The following is a 19,576-nucleotide window of genomic DNA, read 5'->3' on the forward strand; positions in this document are numbered from 1 at the left end:
GTGAAGATGTGATGTGCCTGTGAGTTGCAGTTTTTTTTTTACAAAGGTAAAAAAGACCTCTACTGTGCACACACAAATCCATTGGGCACATATGGTTTATCTGGGAACACACAGTAACTGCTCTGCCAGAGAAGTGGTTGGTTGATCAGGAAGGACAGGAAAAGCTGTGTGATCCTACTCCACAGTGTGACAAATCATTTGTTACACTGCCTGATGGGTTCCTAAGTCCCAGAAAAGATGAGTGTCCATGCCTCAGTCCTTTGGTCCCATGCCTTAAGATGATACTGTTTGGGGGAGAAGAAAAGCTTCTTTGAGGGCCATCCTTTAGGCCTCACAGGCAGGGGCAGAGTTTCTGCAGAGAGGGAGGAACAAGAAGCCTCCTTTCCTCTGTTTTTATTATGCAGGAAGTTACCTTGATATAGGATGTTGTACAGCTGCAGAGAAATCCTCACACATCTGGCAGTTGTTGCTGTTGCTCAATTCTAGAGTCCTTTCCCCTCTCTTAATCACTGTCTCCAAGCTGGCTTTCAGAGACAGGAGTTACCCACTAGAGCAAAAGGCTGCCTCTACTTTCCCCCCATGCTGGGTAACAAAGGGCTGAGATGAAGGGGAAGAGCAGAGGAGTAGCAAAATAGATAAAGGGAATTCAGGAGAGGGACACTGGCATTCCGAGTAGTGAAAGCGACAGCCACAGATCATAGAGGAAAGAAAGGCAGGGAGAGACTAACCAAAGGTTCCAGCAGCGGTGGGTAGTTAAGGCTGCAGTGAAGGCAGGAGCTGCAGGTAAGACTATAATTAAGGTAGTAGGTGTAGTTAAGGCTGAATGCTATATTGCAATTAAAGCTTCAACTCAGTCATTTACCTTTGGATGAGAAAACTCAGCATCTAGCCCTCAGCCATCTTACAGCTGTTTACTCCTCAAGTGCAATTACATTTTTGGGGAATCTGTAAATCAGTTCATTAATTATCAGTTCAAATTTTTATATTACGGAACCTTTAAGGGGTTTTAATTTTAAAAATTAACCAAACACTTGTATTAAAAGTGCATAAAGATTGGCAAAAGTTAAGAACTGGTAAAAAAAAAAAAAAAAAGGTTGAAAATACACTGTACTCTGCAGGTAAGTCAGGTGGATGTGCTGCTGCGCCCAATGCCTCTTTTCTACCTGTGACTGAAGTTGGAAAGTCTGTAGGAATGTGAATCAAATTCTACTTGTGACTGAAGTTGGGAAGTCTGCAGCACTGTGAGGGAATTTTAGTGTCAATAAAGACAAGTTTGCAAGCATACAGCTGACTGACACATGGGAGAATCAAACTCTCTGTCCCTGACAGAGAATCCTTCTGCGAAAAAAATGAGCAGGTGCCTTTAACTGAGATGTTCACAGGTAATTATGAGTTGCATGTTTTCCAGTTTTCAGAATCACAGTGCTACACATCCAAGTTTTCCAGCATTTATAAGCATGTGGAGCAGCAGTTGCAGTTGGTAAGCACTGTGCTTTCCCAGTAAAGAACTATTACCAAGGACCAAAAATCCTGAAGTACTGGGCCCCAAGAGCATCCAACTGTACACTCAAAACTGGTTTACAATTTTGAGTTTCATTTTGCATAATCCTGTGTCCTCATAAAAATGGAGATAACCAAATCAATGCAGCAAACATAATATGAAAACAATATAATTAATATTTGCAAACCTAAGACACAGTGATAAAATCCTACCTAGCACTCGTAGCAAGGCTTGAAAGCAGTGAGCAGAAATTATAAATAGATCCATAAAATGAATGATGAGGAAACCCCAAACATTAAATAGCTGTTTACTCACAAAAACACACCATCCAATCATCAAATGAGGCGAAGATTTGTTGAAATAAACCTGTACAAGCTCGTACTTAATGGGCATATCTTAATGTGCACAGGCTGAGTAAATGTTACACAACCAATCTGAAGAAAAGCACATCTTAAACTCTCAGGGACTGATTTTGCAGAATCCGAGCTCTTTTAACATACCTTGTGATGTATTATAGGTGATCCTGGTACCAGTGGTCATTAATAAGGTTGTCTGGTATTTCCCTTTATAATCCTCATTTTAAGTTCCTCGTAACTTACTATCAATTTAACAACAATTTTCCTTTCTTCAGAAAAAGACTGGTTTCATGTATTTGTATGTAGGCATACTGTGTATGGGCTGAAGCATTTCCACTAAGTCTAATTTTAAGTAAATACTTATAAACACAAAAGAAAGAGAAAGAAAAATTTCTACTATCCTCCACTGCAAAGGGAAAACCTGAGTATTTATTTCCATTCTCTAGAAATTATGTCATAGAAATACTGCATTTCACTAGAAAACTGCAGTTTGCATTTACTAGCAGAGGCTCTTTAGAGCATTGGGATCAAAATCCTACCTGCATTGGTAACACTTCACAGAGTAATTTTTTTACCTGAAACTCTGAGCTGCTGTGGGTGGGATTAACACATGGTACCAAGCTTTAAAACTGAGTGCAAAACTAATGAAGTAGATCCAGGACTGACAGCAACTGACTTACACAACAAGGTAATGGAAACTAGAGCTGGAACCTAGTAGAAAGAGAAAACAATCTAGGATTTGGGGACAAATATGGAGCAGAAATGAATGTGAGAAGTCAGCTAGACTGTAGCACAAATCAGGAAGGAGATAGGAATGGAGTGCTGGAAATGGAAGCCTTGATGAGATGGGGTAAAAAGTACTAATTCTGGCATTTCCAAATTCAAGAGCTTAAATTTTCAACCCTAACAATGACTTGTTGGACACTTGCATATGTTTTAGATATATATACACATTTATTATAAGGGGGAAAGAATATGTGCAGCATCATGTCATGTAATTAAAATCAGAAAGGGTGCTTGGACACTGAGGTCTATCTGCCCTCAGAATTATCTGCTTGCCACAGGTCTGCTGATACACCAATGACTTGCTGAGATGGAGAACTGAAGCAGAGAAGGGCAATGCATCTTGTCCTAGACCACCGTGAATGCCTACAGCAGAGACAGAAATCAAGCTCAGATAACCTGGGTTTCAGACCTGAGGTTTAACCAAAAGGCACTCACTCTTCTTGCCTAGTGACAACTCAGGATGGATTGGACAACCTCTTCCATTTTGAAACACTGCAAGGCAGCATGCCAGGAAGAAGCACTGTGAAAGAGATGGGGAGTGTCTCTGCATGCCACTGCCTGGATGTGTAAAGAGGAAGAAGAGCTGAAGAGATCTAAAATAGTAGAAGCAACAGCCTATCTCATCTTTCTCTTCCTTCCTTGTCTGCTGTTAGCAGACAGACCCTCCCTGCTTCTGAATGAATGAAGAGACTCACTGTGCTACTTTGGCATTTCAAGGACCATCTCTTCATAAGACTGCCTTGCTGTGCAATTTCTGCCATAAGCAGAATTAGTCCTGCAGAGCCTACACACAGCTCCTCTTCCCCTTAAGGGTCTAAAAATGCTAAAAAAACTACAGCTTATTCCTTTGCACTGTGCATATGCAGGATTTGCACAATACATAGCTCTATAATGGGGATTCATTACAATCAAGACCAAGCATACAGTCTATCAGTGACAAATTATGTCAGTGAAACAGCAAGTCCATCCCTGCCTCTTCCTACACAAACACGTCTGGATTGAACTTTTACTGTGTCCTCCAGGTAGTCTGTCTGTGCTATCAGTGCTACAGAAAACCATGCAGGCCTAAGGAATATCCCCCTGAAAACAGTGACTCTGAGATACACAATTACATCATACCTGAGGCTACACGAGGCTACTCTTCATGAGGCCAGTCAAGACTCTGCAGTGACCTAAAGACTACCCAAACTTTGGACTAAACTTAGCAGTTCACTTGTGATAGCAAAGAATTTTTGACTGCAGTCTCCCCGCTTTGATGAACTGACAAAGTTAGCTGTATCACACAGCTCAACCCCATCTGAGCCTCCCACTCTGACTGACAGAAATACCTGGAGACTCCCTGCATGACTGTCAATGGAAATGTTACAGTTTCATCTCATTATCAGTGCTCACAGTACGGATAAAGCCATTCTCGAAATTAACTTATGGGTGCACGGAGGAGCATCTCATTAAAGCTCCATATCTCAGCCATGATTCACTCTGTTTTGTTCCTTTTCATGCTGGCTGAAAGAACCAACTACATGGGTAGGTAAAACTGTTGCCTTGAAAAGCTCTGAGGTTGGTTACAGCGTGTGCTCCAAGGGAAAGGGAGTCATAACTGGATTACTCTTCTCTATGAACCGTGTGGCATATTGTTATATATTCCTTCCTTCCTTCACCCCCCAAACCAGAAAGATCACAAGACACCAGTATCAGCCATGCTGGGCTGCATGCCAGGAGAATTAATGAAGTGGTGTAATAGCTCACATGGAGGCCTAGTGATTGGCAACACACTTAAAATGCATCTGCAAGGCAGGAGATCATAGCGTTGCTGCTGTGTTCTGTTTATTACAGGCACATCTCTTCCATTCCATTGATTTCTTTATTAGTGCATTTTAAGGCCACAATGTGGGGGCTGGATCTGCTTGAAGCATGGAGGTTTGAATTCCAGCACAGCTTATGGGAAGGAAGCCCCCCTTTGAGACTCCAGATCTGGATAACAGAGCTCAGTGCTAACAAGAACAGGAACCCTACTGAGAGGTTCCTGAGGAGCTTGAGAAATCCTACAAGGCAATTGAGGCTGGCTGAATTGGTTTTTATACTCTTCTTTTTTTTTTTTTTTTTTTTTTTTTCCCCTCACACATGGAAGGGGAACAATTTTCTCTGGAGAATATAGAGGCTTTGTGGCAGCTGCAGAGAGGACTACATTTCCTCATCTAGAAGGGAAGCTTGAAAGAAGCTGGAAGCAGCAGATGTGCAGAATCACAGAACAGTTTGGATTGGAAGCAATCTTTAAAACTTAACTAGTCCAATGCCCCTGCAATGAGCAGGGATATATTCAACTAGATCAAGTTTCTCAGAGTCCCATCCAATCAGACACTGAATGTTCCCAGGGATGGGGGAATCTATCATCTCTGGGAAACCTGTTCAGTGTTATACCACCCTCAGTGTGAAAAACTTCTTCCTTGTATCTAATCCACATTGACCTTTTTTAAGTTTAAAACAATTATTCCTTGTCTTATCACAACGGGTCCTGCTAAAATGTCTGTCCTCATCTTTTTCATAGTCCTCCTTTCAGTACTGAAAGTTTGCAACAAGATCTCCTGGAGCCTTTTCTCTCCATACTGAATAACCCCAACTCTATCAGTTTGTCCTCACGGGGAAGATGTTACAGGGCTCAAACCACCTTCATGCCCTCCTCCGGGCCCACTCTTAACAGGTTCATATCCTCCTTATGCTACGGATCCTCCAAAGCTGGATGCAGTGCAGGTCTTGAGCAGAGCAGAGCAGAGCAGAGCAGAGCAGAGCAGAGCAGAGTGGCACCATCCCCTCCCTCTCCCTCCTGGCCATGCTGCTTTAGATGCAGCCCAGGACATGTTTGTCTTTCTGGGCTGCAAGTGCACATTGCTGGGTCACATCCAGCCTTTCATCCTACCAGTACCCCCAAGCCCTTCTCAGCAGCACTGCTCTGAATCTTTTCAACCCTCAGCCTGTTTTGATGGTACTGAGTATCTCCCTACCCAAGTGCAGGGCATTGTAATTGACCTTGGCATCACAACTCCTTGCTTTTCATCTGTGCTGCTAAGACCACAGATCTTGGCTTGACATGGACAGAGAATCGGTGGGTCCCAGTTTACTCACCAACCAGCATTCTATCATATAATGAATTTCAAATACTTTTTCTATCCATTATTCATGACCTGGAAAGCAGAGCCTAGGACTGAGAGGCAGTGGCTGAGCTTTAGAGGGAACAATGATGGCTCTATGAACTGCCTTGGCTCAGAGAAGACACCAAAAAAACCATGAACTGTAACCAGCTGAGGAGGGACCTGGGCTGAAGGCATCAGAATCACACTACCAATGGCCAGGGAAATTCAGTCTGCATGGGAGGAAGTGGAAATCTGCTGGTACTGTCTGGTTTCTGTGCTTGCTGTTAAAACAAATCAACGCACAGCTAAAAGCTGGTGTAGAGGTGCCAGGATGCAGCAGCTCGGTGCAGCTGCTGCCTTTGCTACAGCTCGGTGCCACAGCCCCTGCACAGTCACTATGGCACTGGGAATCAGGGAGCATGGTCCAGTGGTGCCCAAAGGCAAGTGAATTCCCATGGAAATATCTTTAGACTGCCTCTGCAATATTCCTCCAGGCAGGCTCCTTTGTACCTGCATTCATGCCCTGCCTGTCATTGCAAAGGACCCTGCTTCTTCCCTGTCACTCCTGAATGGGAGCTGACAGAAGCAGTGTTGAGCATGAACACGAACAGCGGCATGCAAGGAGACAGCCTATGCAGGACATGCAAATTCCATTTAGGAACATATTTCCACCCCTTAATATTTTTTCAAAGCCTCTTAAAACAGTCAACCACTGCTTTTAGTTCCCAAAAATTCTATGGCTAGTGAATGCAAATACATCAGCATACGCAGATGAATCCAAACCTGAAAGCCTTGATTTTTATATCTGTATGTGACAACTGCCATGGCCTGCACTTAAATCCCCTTAATCCTCTTCATTCAGCTTTCTTCCACACTATGTGCCTTATATAAATTTATTGTCTTGCTGGGAAGCACCAGTGCAGTGGGTAGGTCTCCAGGTCTTTACCAAAACCCTTACTATAGACAACCTCTATGTCTGGAATCTGTCCCTCATTTTTGTAATATGCTTTGAGATACTCACCCACAACTGGTTTCTAACAAGCTGTCCCCAACCTGCAGTGATGCCATCCCGAAGTCTGCTATCCGGATGTTGTTCTTTTCATCCAGCAGTAGGTTTTCTGGTTTTAAGTCCCTGTGGCTGTAAAGAAAGGGTCAAAATGTAAATGAAATTATCTGTAACAGCCTTCCCACTCCAAAACTTGTTCTTTATCCAGAATAGCATCCAACCTGTTTTACTTTAATTCATTTAATTTGTTTTCCTGTCCCAGGCAGGAGAATACACATATTCAAGATCCAATCCTTGCAGTTTTCTAGACCATATCCCAAATGCCCATTCCTGATGAATACAAGGCCTGCAGTGTCCTGACAGGAAAGGAACAGTCTTCGACTACCAGTGATACCAACATGAGAGAGAAACTGAGGGATATAGAAGGAGGATAATTTCAGCCTGGATTTAGGGCTTGCATACTCTGTAATATGACAGCTCCTTAAGGTAGGAGGCAACACCGTCAATATATTCTGTCAACAACAGGAAATAAAATTAGTGATATCCAGAGAAAAAACCTTCTGATGTAAATGCTACTGCAAAAAGCTCCTATTCAGAGTTGTTTACACAGGCATAAGACTTTGAAATAATTTTGGGTAATTAGCTCTGATGGAGAAATCCCTTCAACTCAGCAGTGCTTTTAACTGAGGGTGCCAGCAGTGGGAAGGAGAGAGAGGATTCCCTCCTTTCCATTAAAGCTTGATTCTCTTATTATTTGTCAACATTGCCAGAGCCAGGCAGCCATGACCTTCATGATGGCAACTCCTGCTGCAAATTTATATTGACAAATTTATTAATTTCCACTGCTCAGAGCCAAAACCACTGTGCACCCATGTCTACTTCTAAGTACTCAGGTGATTATGTACAACTATAGCATACGCTTGATTTTATAGCCAAAGACAAAAATCTTGCACAAAATTTGTGATGAATGCGGGGTTTTTTTCCCCCTTTTGATTTCCAGCTCTTGGAAAGTCACAGAGATGAGAGAAGCACTTCAGGCAGACCAAAGAAAAAGCTCTTTTCTTGGTTTTGCTTATGAGTAGACAAAATTGCTCTGTTAATAAAAGTTCTAAATAGCAGCACCCAAAGAGGCAGGACTTCCAGTTTCAGTGGGCAGGCAGAACACAAACCTGTGGGAAATGGACATCCAACAACACTTGAGTGTCAGGCAAACAACGCCCACTTGCAAAAACTCACAAATAAAAGCAGTTACTCTGACCAGAAACTGAACTCAGCAAATGAACCACATGTCAGGATAGTCAAGTGACACCAATCATGGAAGGCAGGCTTATCTTTGTGCATTTCCTCTTCACTTTAAAAAAAATTCCTCTAACACTCCTCATGCATACAAGTGTAATTCTACCCCTACAAAAATGGAAAGGTGGACAATCTCTTCCCTCTCAGAGCAACATGAGCAGCATAACAAGGTTTTGGAAATTAGATCCTCTGATCTGAAGAGAAGAGGAATGATCAGTAAATAATGCAGGTAGATTCTGTGTAAAACCAGAGCACACAGTAATAGGATACCTGGGGACTGTAACAATTATTTCCAAAGGAGACTCCCAACAAAACAGCACACATTCAAAGCAGTTACTAGTCACCTCACTGAGACCTATGATTTGTTCTCTCTTGCTTTTTAAAATTTAGTCCCCAATCTTGCATAAATATGATGAACCCTGAGTGTTAAAATGGCCTTGTTAGCAACAAAAAAACAAGCTTGTGGATAATAATCATGATTCAGATTTGTGCACATTTTCATCTGCAAATTTCATCTGGAAATGTAAAAGATGCTTTATCCAATCTGTATTTCTCACAGAAATTCAAGGCTTGAGATAACAGAGACAGAACACTTATTAGTTCTCTAATAACTATCGAGATAGTCCTAACTACTCAACAAAAAATGTAGGAAATGAGTGACAAGGGAAGGTTCCAAAGGCAGTGAATGACCAGTTAATGGCCAGGAAAAGAACCCCTGAATGTCATAATCAAGGACAGCAGTCCCTGACAAAGGCAAGATCATCAACACCTGCCAAAGTTTAACATACTCTAGCTCCAGCAGTGAAATGGAGTGAAGAGCCCACAGTTCTAAGGCAAGTGAGGAAAGCTGGATGCTAATGAGAGAGTAGTGTGTGATTTCATCCTTCCTCCAGCAGACATCCTGGACACTTCTCATCTTACAACTGCTGTCATTAATGGGAAGATCTTATCCAGCTGCATAAGGCATGCTGCAGTTCCCCTGTCTGAGGATCAGTGCTCAGGGGCAAGTAACAGCCCCTGTAAAGTGAGTGCTGCTTGTTTGATGCTATGAAACAATAAACTTCCCCACAGCTCAAGCTGAGTGTGTCCTTCTGCTGTGTCGCTGTAGGACACGCAATGACTCACACAGACATGGCTCCCGTATAACAGGGGGGAAAAAACTGGTTTTATTCTTACAACTTCAGTATTTATAGATTCTTGGCAATGACCAGGGATTGGATAGCTAGGTTACCACCTTTCCAATCACACTGGTTGTGTGAGACATCCATCAAAAAACATGTATCAGAAAGAATGTAGACATATCTTTGTTTACAGTCACTGTCCTGGGAAAGTTTTTAGAAACTATGTTAACAAGATCAAAAAACTGACTTTTCAGGGCGACACTGCTGTGCAGTTTCTCAGTGGCTATAGCTGTCTTTCAGTCTTGGCAATTGCTCCTGGCTGACTGCTGAACAGGTACACGTTACAGAAGTTGAGGGTGCTGCTGCCCGTGCCTGTTCCACTGCTTATGCACTGCGTGATATTGTATGATTCATACATACAGTCTATAGCAGGCATACTGCTGGCATGTGACTTTTGAGCCTAAAAATTGAATCCTCTGCTTATCCTCAAATTGTGTGGCTCATTTAGAGAGCAGGAATGACCAAGGTGGAGCATGACCTAAGCACAGGACGTCCACAAGCCTGGATGTACGCTCACAACAAAGTATCTTATTTTCAGGAACATGGTGCAGCTAAAGGTAATGCAAAAATGTTCCCTTTCCATGGCTGAAAGCAGATCTGCCACAGGTCCCAGCTGGAGCATAAAGTACGTGAAATTTGAACCAGCCCCACGCCAGACCACTAAGAGGCAGTGAAAGGGAAAGGACAACATGTCTGAAAACTGGGACAACATTGAATCGTGGAGTCTCCTTCTCCCCATGTCATCCTGTCTTCCCATCAGCTGGGATCCACAACACAGGTTTAGGCCTGTTTAGGGGTTTTTAGGGAGAATCAAGTGGGGAAATGAGGTTCCTGTAAGTTGGCACATATATAATGTGGTTTTTTTTAAGAGTCACTGCAAGAAAGAGAGCAAAAAGGAGATACCACCATCCACATGCCAAACATGGAATAAGCTTCACCTCACTGTGCTACACAATGTTTTTACATGAATGATCAGTCTGATGAATGTCTTTAGGTAGAGGTGCTGACCCACCTCCCAGTGAGCACTCTGAAAGCCTTAAGTTTGGATCTGGGGATTTGTGGGACTGGGACACTGTGTGTGTAAGTAAAACTGGAGTAGCAACAGACCTTAATGTATTTCTTTTCTCTTTCTCCAGATACTCATCAAATAAAACTAAGAAAACCTATCAGCTCTTCACTATAGAAATTATCACTTCACTGAGCAAAGAGGAGAATTGTTACATTTATGGCTGCCTGGCCCCCAAAATACAAGAAGGGTTTTGATACAGCAGTTTTGCATCTCTCTGACCCATCTCCATACATTTTTCAAGACGGTCTCTAGTGCCCAGTATGGATGGTTAGCTTAGGAATTTCATGGCAGCCTGAGCGTGGGTTTTGTATTTTGGCAGCACTGCTTTCAGAGATCAGGGTGCCAGTGGGATCAGGCAGTACTTGCACATTCAACCACAAGAGAATTATATTCCCAGTGAAATTTTTCCTCTAGCTGGAGCATTTCTCTGATACCCATCTTTGGGCCACTTTGAATTTGCTGAGGCAGCAAATCCTATCCTGGGGATAGGAGTCAGGCCAGGAGTTTGCACCAGAGTGGCAGAACCAGCATCGCTGCCACTGGGAAAAAGACTTCCTCTCTGCATTTGCATTTTCCATCTTTGCATTGCCAGCTTTTCAAATGCCAGAGGGAAGGGAGAGGCACTATGGGAATAGGGAAGGCTTGTTATAATTTACCTAAGAGCCCAGAAGACCGGACTGCCTAATGCACTCACATTTGAAAAGAATTCTCTTGTGCCAAAATGAAACAAATCAAAGCAAAACAAAAATTCCACTGTATGTGGTAATTACTTGGCATTAATGGAACAGTGCAGAGTAAATGCATTTAATTTGGTTCCATTCCAGCTGATCTCTCTGGCTCTCCATGTCTTACACGACTGCATCAACTCCTCTCTCTGCAGGTGAACAGAGGACTCGTTACCCTTTCCTTGTTCTAAAGGCTCTAAAGCTGTAGGGGCTTTATCACATGGCTGGAAAAACAGAAGAGAAGAAAGCAGCCTCTTTTCTGACAAAGATAGCAAACCCTCCAACTGAGCCCTGCATAAGCTGAGAAGGAGTGTGAAAGAGAAATGCAGGAGTGCAGAAGAAGTCAGTGTAGCCCTGATCCCTAGTGGCCACAGACTCCCAGAGCTCCTCAAGCAAGACAATAGCACATGAAGTCAGCCTCCAGAGCCAGCATCCAGTGGGCTTTTGAAGGGAGAGCATGTGAGTGAAAGGGAGCCATGGAGCAAGCCACGGCAGGGGAAGCACATACTGTCAGAGTCTCTGCACCATCCCTCTTTCACAAGTTACAACAGAGGCTTTACAATTTTCTTGCAGCATAAGATAGATGCACAGAGGGCACTGAAAAAATTTTCTGTGGAAATGGGCACCACTCTTGAAGGTGGTGTATGGAAAATGAAAGGCACAGATATGCATTAACATGTTTCAGCTTCCCATTTACACACTGGCCATGCTTGCTTTCTAGTCACAGCCAGAGATGCTGTTCAGACAGTTCCTTTAGTTCCCTCTGATGCTTTTCCAGTCCGTCCTCCTGCTCTGTGAATATCCCTGTACCTGTACTTTTACAATTGCAGAAGAAACACACTCTGCCTGTCACCCAAGGCTGCCAGAAGAATTCTGGTGTAGGGACAGACTCGAGATCTTGGATTCAAAGGAGCTGTCACCTGGCATGAGATGACAAACGAAGCCATTATTTTAAAGTGATGTTTGAGCTGAAACGTTCGTATCAGTTTCTATGACAACTCATTGTAGGTCACAGATTTCTAACCCAAGAAACCTCTTAATTGGAGTAGTTGCAGGTCATTTGTACTAATCAAATTGTTGGCTACTTTGCAAATGCTTTTCTTACTGACCCCAAACTCCCAGAAGGGCCAGACCACAGAATAATTATTCTGCAGTATGCCTCTTAAAGTACCTGATGTGATGGAAATAACTTATCAGTAACAATTAAGAGCATGAGAAGCATTAATTTAAACTTCATGAGCAAAAGAACCCTTTAATCTTATTTTCTCTTGCTTCTGCAAATCAGATCCAAACATGTACATTGTATCTACCTACAGAAGATTATTGGTTTATAGCCAGGGTTGCTATGCTCAAACTTAGTTGGTTTTCACAGAATTCTGCAGAACAAGTAAATATAATTATAGCTAGGAAAAAGGACAACATGTATAAACATATCAGGAGTCCTGGGGAAGTGTTTATATGCATAAAACGTTCTTCGCTTTTAAACAAGTATTTCCATTGATCCAGTAAAATACATTGTTTCTCCCTGCCAACCTCTCCTCAAAGCATATATTCACGTATTTCAAAGCCAGTACAGCCTGTCACATCTGATCACCACTGCTGCACTTCCCAGAAAATGTTACCTGGTTATGCTTACAGTAAGACTGTGCCATTTTTGAGCTTCCAGTGGCTTACATAAAGAAGAAAACTCACAAAAATACATGTTCCCTGACTTTAGCTGAGCTGGTAACTTTGCCTTTGGCACTGCAGCTGCTGCCTTTGATGGGTTTTCTCTGGTTCCCTGTACAAGTGATATCTGAAAATTCCTCACCATTTTACAGTGAGTCTTGAGCACAGAACCAAAACTCCTGTTTCAAGTAATGAATGGTGAGTACCAGCTTTCAACAGGGGAAAACATGCATCCTTCTTACTTCTGATGGTCTGAAAGAGAACTTGAATGCTCAAGTGCCAAAAAAACCCCAAACAAACCAGCAACCCATCTTATTAAATTCCACCATTTCTAGACCAGTTTCACATCTGGAGGCCTTGAGTCATGATTTCGAAGTGTTCGTCTGCTGCAGTCTTCAGCATTTGACAGACCCTCCCTGCAGAACACCCCAACATGCTCTTTATAAATGAAGCAGGAGCAGAGCAGGAGTTGTGAGGAGGGTGGCACTACATGGCAGAACATGGCACCAGGCATTCTTTAGCTCTGCTTCTCAGAGACACCCCAGATTTCTCCCTAAAAGCCTGCTTCCCTTACTGGCAGTGCTCTGCAGCTCCTGCCAGCAGGAATATACCAGAGATTTTGGCACCACCGCTGTGAAATCTTGAAGCGTTGTTTTACGGGGAGCCTTCCCTTCCCTGCTCTAAGGGAAGAACAGGAGGCAGAGTCAAACAAAGCTGTTTTTCACTGCCTCAGCCCTCCAAGTCACACATCTCCATGCCCACGCAGGCACGCACACTCCAGCAAGGCCCTTCCTTGCGTGTACTCAAACAAGCACAGCCCCGGGCAAGGAAAGGAGAAAGGGCCCTCATAATTGTCATTTATCAATATTCATAAAGAACCTGCCTTAACCCCTCTTGTGCACGCTCAGGGGAAAAAAAAAAAAAAAAAAAAAAAAAAAAAAAAAAAAAAAAAAAAAAAGAAACCACACAAAACGAAACGCAACCAAAACAAAAATAAAATGAAATAATCATCTCCCTGCTCGTTACCGCAGGGGATTTCCTCTCAATGTCACCACTGCCCTGCGCAGTAATTGGCATTATCTGTTATCTCTGAAGCCATAATAAGGTTTGCCACGGGGTATTTTCTGTAATCATATTTTTATTTGTCAGCTCGCGAGCCGCAGACGGCGGAGCGCAGCCGGGCCAGGCCGCGGGCGCGCGGCGGGGCAGGGGCCGCGCGGCGCCAATGGCGGCTCGCGCCGGTGATGTCACGGGCAGCCAATGAGGCGGCGGCAGCCCGCCCCGCCCGGCGCTGCAGCATTCCCCACAGACCCAGGGAACGGGCTCTTCCCGAGGAAACCGAGGCCTTGGCACCCGGCCCCGGCGTGCTCGCGCTCGGATTCCCGCAGAAAATACAGCCGGGCACTCAACCAGCTGAGGAGAGCTGCCCCGCACTGCGGGGGCAGCGCATTCAAAAGGGGCTGTTGGTTCGAGGCACCCAGCGGAGGTACCCTGAAGGCCCTGAATTTAGGAGAGCAGACACCCAGAAGGAGGTGAACGGCAGCTTAGGCAAAACCCATGGGTTGTGTCCGGAGAAAACTTCCCAAGCTCGGGCGGCCTTCCATGGACGTGGGGGAGCTCGGGTCCGTGTTCCGCTGCCCGCTGCCGGCGCTGCAGCACGGCGCAGAGCCCTGGGAGCGCGGCGAAGGGCTGCGAGCACAAGCGCTAACGCTGCATCGCCCAGACCAGTGCTTGCCAGCTCCGGCAGCGAGGTGGCACAGGTCCCACGTAACATCCCTGCGTGGTGCCACTCGTGCCCGTGGGTCCCTGGCGTGGCACGGTGCTATGTCCACACAAAAGTCCTCAGAGGACCCTACAGTGCCTTACCCATAAACGTTCCCCCATGGCCATCCTGCACCACAAAACCCTGTAAATGACTGCACCACAGAGTGAAGTAAATCAAATATTCCCCCACTGTTTCCAGTAAATAAAACAAGAACAGGATGCATGTACATTTTTAAAACACACAGACTCAAGCTCCACACCTATTCTGCTTCCTTTTCTCAGCTGCTTGTTTGAAAACACTTCTGTCTCACACAGTAGAAGCAGAAGCTTCTTACTGATGGGAGGGGGATTGGGGAATCCTTTCTGAATCTTTGGTCCAGGAATGCTGATGTATCAAGGCATTTTGAGTAGTGAATGCTGAATGTGGTTACATGCTGCTGTTAAAGTAAGCCACAGGTATTTTGCAGTGTTTTGGGATGTACAGGAAGAAGATGGGACTATTATATGGGTCTGGGGACACTAGGCTATCAATCTATTCTGCCAGTAGGCTGGAGGCACCCACATTTAGTCATTAACCAAAGCAGAAGCCTTCATTTTTCATTGTGGTCATAACTGGATAACCTGGCTGATGAGATGATTTGTCATTTCACTGCCCCACGACAGGACAAGGTCAGGCTTCATTGCTTAGGAAAGCACATTAAGTTTTACACTCACATATATATTTATGCATGCTCTGATTTTCTGATAACTGTCCAGAATACAGCACAGAACACAACACAGACCACAGGAGTCTCAGAGTGACCTGGAGGCAGAGCTTATGATTTGCTGCTAACTTAGCCAGCACTAGATGCTCGTCAGGTGGGAGTTAGCAAGGAGATGGGAGTTACTTTCAAACGAGACTACTGCCCACAATCCAATACATTTAACGGAAGAAAATGGATTCCTCAAGAGAGACATGCATCTGCCAAGAAAATTTCACAGTGTTAAACCTGCAGAGATGTTTGCCTGTCTGACAGCCTCACCATGATCCTCTCTCAGTTTATTAAAGTCTCCCAGATCCAGAGGTATCCATAACAAGTCCAAAGGACTAGCATATACATATATGCATGCTTTAGTAGAAACTTCTATCCCAATGGAGATTCTGATTTCTCTGGAATATTCATTTGGAAGCGTAAAGATTTCTCTTCAGCTGTACTTAAACATTTTTGAGTGTTGTTGGATTGGATCCCTTAAGTGTTAAGCCAAGTAGGGAAGAAAAACATGCATGTATGCAGTCCACCAGCGGTTACACTGCCCAGTGTATGTAAGAAATAACAGGTCTACAACCTGCGAAGGATCATACAGGTTCTAAGGAGGTCATGATCACTCAGTGCAGTTGAATAGCAGGGAGGAAAAACTGTGGCATTCACAGAATAAAACTGGTCAGAGGTCACTGCCAACAGAGAAAACTTAGATCTGCATGCAACCTGCTCTTGGCTTCTCTGGGAATTTTCTCTGACTATTCTAACTCTGCCTGTGTCAGGTAGGCATTGTCCTCAGGACCTTCTCACCCAGATCCATCACCTTTGAACTGCCTCTTCTGCTAAGACTTATACTCTTCTTCTACAGTATACTCCTCTTAGTATGTCCTCAAGAAAGGTTCTTCTTTCCCTTTCCATTTATTAGAAATATGCTGTTTTACAGATCATTGTTTCCTGCTGAAATGACTCAGAGATGCAGGGGGAGGGGGCTAGAAGAGCAAATTAAATATTTAAACATCCATTTTTGCTGTGGCCATCTGGTTTGTGAGTTTTCAGCACAGAACTGGGGGTACAGAAAATGGCTGTATGGCTACTGAGAAGTAACCACACAGTGATTATGCAAATCCAGCTATTGCAGTATCTCTGAGTGGCCCTTGGTCTCCTGGAGTGGGGGATCTATGTCTGGCTTCTTTGGAGAAGCAGCCACGCAGACATAATGTAAGTGTTCTCCCCCAGCCAATCCAAATGCAAGGATCTGCATTTGTGAGAGATGAGCAGGCAGTTATGGGTCAGTAGCTGTACAAAAACTCTTGTGCTTCAGGCTGATTGCAGCAACTTGAATTCAGTGTAATTTAAATTATCTCAGCTTGAAGATGAAAGAAAAACTGGTCCAATATAAAATGGCACCTGAAAGCACAGGTTAAACCACACTCCATGGTTAAATAATATGACGGAGTTAGTAAGAAAATTCTTCCCTACTGGAAAGGAAATTAAAGGCAACAGTGACTCAAATGCCCAGAGGGGACTCAGCAAAGGTTGCCAAAAGCCAGCAGGTTTCCAAGAACTGAAGGGAACCATAAAATGACTGTTGTATTTGTAGTTGTCCCAGGTTTCTTCAGGGATTCATTTTGATACAGTGTATGTAGCTCTTACTTATTAGTAAGTGACACAAAAATTGTGGAAATGAAACTCTTTTTCCTTGGTGGTTTTGGTTTCCCTGTTTAAAGCATTCCTTGTGAATTAATTCTTCTCCAGTGAGAAATGATGGACAGTCTTTTCCATGAGAAATCAGTCTCATTTCAGATTGGTACACTGTCTCACACATGGACAAGAATTAAAAAATACATCATCACTTTACCCAATGCTTTTAGAGCTTTACAAGATCACTCACTTAAAACTTAAAGTAATATGGTAAGATCCCTTTATTATGAAGGAAGGAACTCCTGTTGGAAATGGCTGTACTCACCATATTGAATGACTATGGCAGAAGTCTAAAGCAGAGATGATTTGTCGGAAGAACTTCCTGGCTTCTTTTGGTGTCAATCTTCCCTTTTTTACAAGATAGTCGAAGAGCTCCCCACCTGACACATGTTCTAGCACCAAATACCTAGAAAAACACAAAGCCAGGATTTTGTAAATATGTGATCACACCAACTCCCTCACACTCGCACAGCTAGATACAAACACTTCTGTTTATATGTAGTCAAGGGGAACACTTCCAGAAATAAAAGTGGAAGAGAAATGGAATTTTAAAACCAGGAGTGATTAATATGTTTAATAGGGGTTCTGCAACTTCAGACCTGCCATTGTTGGCTTCAGTATCCAATAATCAGGAAGCTAAAAAATTACTCCAAAGACCAGGAGGGGAAGCAGGGAATAATCAGGTATAAGCTTCCACAGCAGGTCACAAAGCTACAGTGGAGTAAGACTCTATACCAAGAAGCCTCGGGTCCTTTAACCAAGCTGACAATTCTTTTATAAAACAGCTGTGGCACAGTTGCAGTCAGACAGAACCAGACAGATGTCAACAAACCAGAATGAATTAGAGAAAAGGTGAACAATGTACCTTATTAAAAACAAACAAACAAGCAAACAAACCCACTACATGTGCGTGCAGCCTATATAAAAGCTTCTGCTGCTGAACAGCAGTGATTTGCTGGAGCAGATGCCTGGCCTTGCAACTCACAGGTGAAAAATGTGGCACTGAGTGAACCCATGTGGCACAAAGGGGGCCCAGGAGCAGGAGAGGAAACTCCTGACCTCATATAGCACTCCTGGCAGTCACACAGTGAAGAGTGAAACCTGGAAGGACTTGCCATGGATGGACCATTTTCTTGTTTTAAGTAGAGCTAATGAAAGGCAGCCAAGCAAAAGAAAACCATATAAATCTCTGGAAATGTTGCCTAATAGTGGGAGTGACAGTTTTCCCAGGGAAGTGGCAGGACTACCACCAACTGAATCCTTTAAAAACAAACAAGTTTGAGTGTCCTTCTCAGTCCCTGGCTCCCAACAGCACAGCAGGCCATACTGAACTGAATGTGCAGCATGATTCCTCAACCCTTTGCTTTACAGCAGAATAGTCTTACTACCAGAATTAATCCAACTCCTCAAATTTGAGTGGACAATGAAGAGTAATTAATCCAGGATGCTGTCTTTTCTGTACCTCAAGCAGCATAATCTCCAAAGAAATTTCTGAATTTAAAATGAAAAGTGGGGAAGATTAATATATATTTGGGGTCTTAATTAGTCCTGTTTTCAAAATTTCCAAAAAGGACAGTAGAAGGACTAAAAGCAGTTGTGAGGAAGGTAAAGCTTGCTCAATGATAATGGCATTAGCCATGAAGTTGCAAAAGTGGGACCTGAGCTCCTGGTCCATCATCATATGTTCTATGTGTCAGTTCCCACCTACCAGAAAGAGAAAGCATTTCCCTGCCTTACAGAAAGACAGACATTGGTATTGTCTTGCCAGCTAAATAAGTACTTAAAGGATACAAAAAGGGGAAAAAAATAAAATTATAAACTTGGGGGAATTAAAATTGTACTTTTCCATTTTTTTGATCAAAACAGTTACAAGAAACATAGTAATATTGACTTTTTTAAAATTAAAATTTGTTAAAAATGGGAAAGATCTTAGCTTAAAAATCCCATTTGGAATATGTGGGGCATCTTCTTTCCAAACAGATGAGTAGTTGCCCAACTGTCTGCTGGGTACACCCTGGTAATTTGGAGATTACTGTTTATAGACATGACATTTTTTGAGCCAGTCATTTAAACACAGAAGAAAGCTGATATGCAGCAGCTACGGGCATTGGGGTGTCCACACTGTCAAGCCTTGGCTAACGGTCTGGTAAGAAGGTTTGCTGTAGAATTCATTCTCCCTCTCATATTAGACACAGACCTGGCTAACTATCCAATATGGCAGCCCCAATTCTGGCACAGAATCAATCCTAGAATTCTTCTTGATAGTTTGCTGTCTCACTGTGCCCCACAGAAGCTGGATACAGCAGTGCATCTTTCCTCCAAAATTCAAATCGCTAGCTGCTTTCTTTTTCTGGGAGGTGTCTTACAAAGATGATTGCAGTCACAGACATACAGAACACTGTCCTCACTGGCTTCAAACAAACAGTTTTTGAAAAATACAGACCCAGCATTTCTGTCACCCACAGCAGGAACTGTGAAGCAATTTATTTTCATCAACTTCATCTTATTAAAAACACTCAACAAAAATGCACTGACACGTTGTATGAAAAATAAAACAAATTGAAAGACAGGGAACATTTACAAGGTTATTCATTTTTTGCTTGCCACCTAGAAGCACTAGATATAATAATGGAAATGAACAGGGGAGAGCATTTG

At 43.3% G+C, this 19,576-nt stretch overlaps 1 protein-coding gene across 11 annotated transcripts in view; it reads right to left on the reverse strand.

Moving 5' to 3' along the window:
- Nucleotides 1-19,576, reverse strand: part of BRSK2 (BR serine/threonine kinase 2) — a 303,357-nt gene that overhangs the window by 75,303 nt on the left and 208,478 nt on the right. For all 11 annotated transcript variants that reach the window (XM_015631404.2, XM_033515384.1, XM_015631407.2 and 8 more), the window contains exons 4-5: nucleotides 17,187-17,327; nucleotides 6,793-6,909 (exon numbers count right to left, since the gene is read on the reverse strand). In XM_015631404.2, the coding sequence (XP_015486890.1) occupies nucleotides 6,793-6,909; nucleotides 17,187-17,327 (258 nt within the window). The remainder of the gene's footprint in view (nucleotides 1-6,792; nucleotides 6,910-17,186; nucleotides 17,328-19,576) is intronic.

This window comes from Parus major, chromosome 5 (genome assembly GCF_001522545.3).
Source record: "Parus major isolate Abel chromosome 5, Parus_major1.1, whole genome shotgun sequence".
In the NCBI taxonomy this organism is placed as follows: Eukaryota; Metazoa; Chordata; class Aves; order Passeriformes; family Paridae; genus Parus; species Parus major.